General features: G+C 47.9%; 1 protein-coding gene across 1 annotated transcript; it reads left to right on the top strand.

Annotated features, from left to right (window-relative positions):
- The first annotated feature begins 535 nt into the window (after positions 1 to 535).
- Positions 536 to 1,954, top strand: LOC115320402. The gene has a single exon (XM_040211342.2). It carries the CDS (start codon positions 552 to 554, stop codon positions 1,851 to 1,853), a length of 1,302 nt encoding a protein of 433 aa, XP_040067276.1. The 5' UTR covers positions 536 to 551; the 3' UTR covers positions 1,854 to 1,954.
- Positions 1,955 to 5,860: the final 3,906 nt, after the last annotated feature.

The following is a 5,860-nucleotide window of genomic DNA, read 5'->3' as shown; positions in this document are numbered from 1 at the left end:
TTCCTCAGGGCGCAGTGTTGTCACCTACACTTTTCAACATCGTTATGGCACCACTCCTCTGGAAACTTTATAAAATACCCAACCTCAGGGCGACGATTTACGCAGATGATATCACGATCTGGACGCATCAAGGGCCTCCCGAAGCCCAAGTTGTCGCCTTGCAGAAGGGACTCGACACCATTGAAGAATATCTTGCTGATGTGGGAATGTTCCCATCGCCAGAAAAAACTAAATATACCATCTACGGCCGCAATCAAGACAACAAAAACCTAGGTCTTACCTTTGCGGGAGACCCAGTCCAAAAAGCGGACTCTGTTAAAATCCTTGGAATTAACTTTGGGTACAAGCCAAGAATAAGCAAAGCTTGGCTGGCCGAGATCTCCAAGAAATGGAAACAAGGTATCAATCTCGTCCGAAGAATATCCACGAAAATGGGAGGAGCCGGGGAAAAAACAGCCAAAAAACTCGTGACTGCAGTGCTAGTATCCAAAATAGCCTATGCGGCGAGATTCTACCGGCTCACGGAGACCCATCTTTCCAGATTTAAAAGCATGATCAACGGAGCAAGAAAAGCCATCCTTGGGCTCCCACGCCACACTTCGGCAGAGGAAGTAAGCAAGTGCATCTTCCTCCCAGAACTCACAGACCTTATGAACCAACAGAAGGAGGCTCAACTATCCCGTCTACAACATACAACCGAGGGAAGAAAAATTGCTAAGTACATGGGAATCGAGATACAAGAAGAGGCCCCCATATCGCCGAGCAAAGCGCCGTGGGAACTCATTGACGTAACTCACGGGTGCAAACCTCTCCCAAGAAAGATGGACGCTGCGCGGCACAAGAAAAGGCGAGAACACTACGCTCGCATGCACAAGAAGGAGCTGGCTAAGCTTGTTGAGGACGAAAAAAACATGATCGCCTATGTGGACGCCAGCATCTCCTCTATGGGTTGGGCAACAGCAGCCACATACATCCAAGGGAATGCGACCTGGACAGAGACTCAAGGTAACCCTCGAGGCCACCACACGCCGGGCTTCGCCGAACGGGTGGCGGTGTTGCAAGCCATCCGAGGGGCAGTACCCCATCTACAAGACGAACAACAGCTAATCGTCTATACCGACTCGCAAGACACCATCAGAGAACTCAAGAAATACAGGTCCTCTTCTAGCCCCACCATTGACGCTATCTTCGCCTTCGCAATCTCACTATACAGATCCAAGAAAATTCAAATTAATGTCAAGTGGACTCCCGGGCACGAAGGCATTTCGGGCAACGAGCTAGCCCATGAGGCTGCACAGCAGGCGATGAGGAATCTCACACAACCGTCCCTGTTGTCTCAGTCCTCCACGGCAGGCTCAACACCACAGCAACAAGACTCTGAGCTTCCCCCATACGATCCAAGGGAGGAACTCAGGTTAGCCCAGAAGACACGAAAACATCTTCTGGCAAGATCATGGACCCCAGAACAACATCCTCTCCCTAGGGAAGAATTCAAGAGAAAAGAATCGGTGATCCTCCGCCGCATACGCACAGGAGGAGCAGTCACACCCAGGTTCAGATACCAAATGGACCTGGCAAGACTTAAGAAACAACAACCCTACGCTGTCCCTCCCGACCCCAGATGCCAGCGGTGTCAAGCCGAGGAATCCATTCCCAGACTTAAACACATACTCTGGGAATGTGTGGCCCTCGCCACCCTCAGAACACTCATCTTCAGTAAGATGGCGAATGACGAAAGACCTTCAAAACTGCAGGACTGGACGCACCCAGCGGGCGACACCTCTCGCAAGACCAGGATCCTCAGATCTCTCTTAGAGTATATTTCTGAGGGAGACCTGGGAAACTCCATCTAACACCTTTAACCGAGGAGACGATGCCAAGCCTTGAGGCCACCGCGTCATGAAAACTTCGAGTCTCCAGAGATATATATATTTTTTTTCTCTTTAAATAAACGTATTCACCACCACCACCATAGTTGCAACCGCATTCTACTTCGGCTGCATTTTTTTTTATAACGAACGAACACGCCTTTTAAGGCACTTTCTTTTTAAACTTCGTTCATTTATCAGTGCCTCTTCTGACATTTTACACCCAAACAACCGATAAAAAATCGGATAGTGATGACTATGCTTTTTTCAAGCTTGGGCATGAGGCCGATGAAGCGCGCGTTCCCCCGCCTGAGTGTCCTCCCCTCGAGGCGGAATAGAATCACTAGGAGCGCGCGCAGCGCTCCCGCCTCCCGCCGTCTCGGCCACGCGTTCCCAGTCGGACTGTACGTCTTGATGAAAACGAAAAATTCCGAAGACACCTCAGCACTTCTTATGAGTTGTGAAAACGAAAGCAGGAATGTCGTTCTTTCCGCTCGCGTAGTTCGTCTGCGGTGTACTGGCGTGGACGGACACGTTTTTACTCCCGAGGTTGCGGCTGCCGACAATAGGGAGTTGTAGTAGATCGTTTTGCTCCTCCGCTACGGTATCCCCGAAGAAAACGCCGCAGCTGCGCATGCGCGCCGCCAGCCTTGTCTGCATAGTTCAAGGTCTTGTGGCGGATTACGGAGCGCTATCCGGGTGCTTAGCGGGCTGCGGGAACGGTCTACTACAATGGCTCAATATAGATACCTCAGGCGCGCCGAGAAGCGGCCGCAGTACCCCCTCCCCCCTCTCCTCCGGCAACGCCTGACACGAAAGCGGCGCCCGAGCGCGCGCTCTGCTGAAGTGGCCGCCAATGGCTATCTAGGAGCCGTTTCGCTCAGCCAATGGGAGGATGGGCATTTGTTTCGTTTTTTTTTTTTTTTTTTTCGGTTACACACGCCGTCGGCTCCGCTTCGTGGGATTGTTAATGCTTTCGAATTAATAACGGCAGATCATCGGCAATTTACCCACGTATCTTAACTTCCCCCACAGAGGAGTAAATCAGTAATTCTTTGCAAGAAGCCGTACTTTCTTTTTTACTGTGTTTGCTGAAGTGAATGCGGGTATAGTTGGTGTTGACATTCCAAGGAAAACGTCTTGGCGCAAGAGTAAAATTTTTTTTTTTTTTTTGTATTTTTGCGCATTAGCATTGTTGCTTTGAACCCATGGTTTTTCTTCGCCCGGGTTGAAGGTCGCTTCGTTTTGCGTTTATAGCGAGGTAACGTTTTCCTCGTTAGCTTCTTAAGGAATCCAACTAAAATAAAATTGTTACTCTTGGTTTTTCTTATCTTGGAGAGGGGAGGCTAAAACAAAGCCGATCAGATGTTGCTTTACAAGCCTCTGCCTCCTCTCATAGTAGCAGAGAAAGCAGCGTGAATATACGCGGTGCTCGAAACAATAATACACTTACAGACAAAACTATAAACGAATATGCAGGTGTATAGAAAAAATAACATTACGCGAAGGGAAAAAAAAAAAAGAAACGTAGGAGAATAGTGCCGAGAAAATAAGAATCAAGAAAGGAACAGATGGTCAACTACAAAAAGGTGGGCGGCATTGTTGAAAGGGAACGCGTGCCAGCGATCTGCATCGTCTCGGGTGCATACGAATGGCGTTAAACTGGTCGTTCTGCCTTGCAATGCTGCCCTCGCGTGTCCCTTGCCGGTAGAATCCCTGAACGAGCGAAGAAACGAGCAGGGTGTATACGATTGAAACGGACGCGTGAATATAGGCGAAAAATGCGATCGCACAAAGGCGCCGCCTTCACCTTCGCACATGCATGTGTGTGTGTGCGTGTGTGTGCTTTTGTGTGCGCGCGCGCGTGCGTGTGTGAGCGTGCGCCTCTGTGTCTGTGCGTGTGTTTCTGTCTGTCTGCGCACAAAGGCGCCGCCTTCACCTTCGCACATGCATGCATGTATGTCCGTGTGTCTATGTGTGTGCGTGCGTGTGTGAGCGTGCGCGTGTGTGTCTGCATGTCTGTCTTTGTGTGTATGTATGTGTGTTTGAATGAGCGTGTGTGTATGTCTGTCTGTGTTTGTACGTTTGCGCTGTCTATCCGCACGCGCGCGAGGGCGCGCGTGGGTTTGTGTGTTTGATAAAGAGGTGAGAGTTTTTTCTATATTGTTTGGAGCCTTTTTTGCACGCGGGAATTCATTTCGGGATGCTTCGCAGTTTGCCTTTTCTGGGTCTGGAACGAAGGGATCTTGTTTCCTTCCAAGACGGCTACATTTTGTTGCAATAAGCACGCTTTTTGTTCTTTTCTCTCCGGCAGCACGAAGACCGAAATTGCTACACGTTTGGATCAATATCGTTGAGACCTTGTGTACGGGGGTATCCGTCTTCCTTCATGTTGTCCGCCTTAATTAAAATGTGGGTTCTATGTGTGTCATGCACGTGTCTTCTAAATTCTTGGTGCATAAAATACCCCCTCTTGGCCCCTTTAAAAAAAAAGTGTGCGAGGTTTTTTTCTATGTCTTCTAATGGACATACGACTGAACTTCTGCCTTCCGTAATATCTTTCATTTCATTTGCCTAGTAATATCTAATGTGCGGAAATATCCTTTTTCTTACGTATTAAGCGGTTGTTTTTTTCGTCCATCTTTTTTCCTTTAATTCCCTCCTCGCCTACTCAGAGTAGTCTGCCAGTAGCTTAAATGAGTAGCTCAAGAACCTAGCGTAGAGCGCTTTTAATCAATCAGTTAATCATTTGATCAGTTAGTCAACCAATCTATCATCACTTAATCAACAAACACACCAATGAACCAATCGATGTTTATTTTTTTCTTGCTCTTACCAACAGCTTGGAAGCATTCACGATAAAGTACACAAGCATGCATAAAAGATTTCCTAAAAAAAGTATCGATGTTATAATGACCTGCGTATCAGAAACGTGTTGGATTTGGAGTACCTGCATGTGACGCTTGCTGCGCAACACGTGGTAGCTCTTCTTACGAGTTGCTTGAAGAGGCAGTCACCTCTTCTCCATTGTTTTAGGAACCCTCATTCGCTACGTAGATGTAAATTCTATAGCATTTCTGAGTGAATCTTCTGCCTTTTTTTTTTGTGTGTGTGTGTGTGTGTGTGTGTGTGTGTGTGTGCGCGTGCGTGCGTGCGTGCGCGTGCGCGTGCGCGCGCGCGCGCGCGCGTTTGCACCCTCTAATTAACGAAGCAGGCGGTGCGCCTTTGTTACACATACCTAGTTCAGTTATGCGATATGATATATATAGTTACCAAGGTCCCGATTTTGTTTATATTGCTACGGAATACTACAGAAACATTTCAATCGCAGTAATGCTACCACAGAAGTCGTTCGTTGGCCTTACAGAACAGAAACTTGTGGGAATTGGGTTGAAACGTGACAGGAGACTTAATAAAACGTCGACAAAAACATTCCCTAGAGGTTAATAATAATAATAATAATAATAATAAAAAAAGAGAAACGTTTACGCGGTACAAGACGCGTGCAGATATGATATGGCATTTCAACGACGGTCTGCGATGCAATTTTGGTAACAATGTTTCTGTTTACGTGTATGTTTTAAGCCTATAAAGTGAACTGTGCGATAAAGTTGAGTGCGGTCTGCCAGTAGCACCTTTAAAAATCAAGGCCTGTTACTGCCCCAAACGTCATCACTAGTGGTTCCACGCAGTTTCGCCTAGACGCCAAGATAGTCTCGTTGAACTTCTTTGTGTTTGCCGCTTGGTGGGTGGGGGTCCGAGATGCACAAACGATGACGTCATTCGGAGGCCTTGTGTCTTGTAGGTGGTGCTGTGTCTGCTCGCTTTGTCCGCGCCCGGAGGCGGTGTCCTATCAGCAGTAGGAGAGAATGGACGAGCCCAAGATTGCGATCAGATAATTGAATTCGGTGAATAGTTTGTTCGCGAATTCGGTGTTGCCAACCCGATCCAATTATATACCCGGAGCGTTTCTCGGGAACCAAGGAGCTAAT

This window comes from Ixodes scapularis, unplaced genomic scaffold (assembly GCF_016920785.2).
Source record: "Ixodes scapularis isolate PalLabHiFi unplaced genomic scaffold, ASM1692078v2 PGA_scaffold13__105_contigs__length_92229423, whole genome shotgun sequence".
Taxonomy (NCBI): Eukaryota; Metazoa; Arthropoda; class Arachnida; order Ixodida; family Ixodidae; genus Ixodes; species Ixodes scapularis.
The sequence above is the reverse complement of the archived record's forward strand: the minus strand, read 5'-3'. Positions and strand labels throughout refer to the sequence as shown.

Coding starts and splice junctions, on each gene's coding strand:
- LOC115320402 (XM_040211342.2), top strand. CDS start 552: ATGATCAACGGAGCAAGAAAAGCCATCCTTGGGCTCCCACGCCACACT.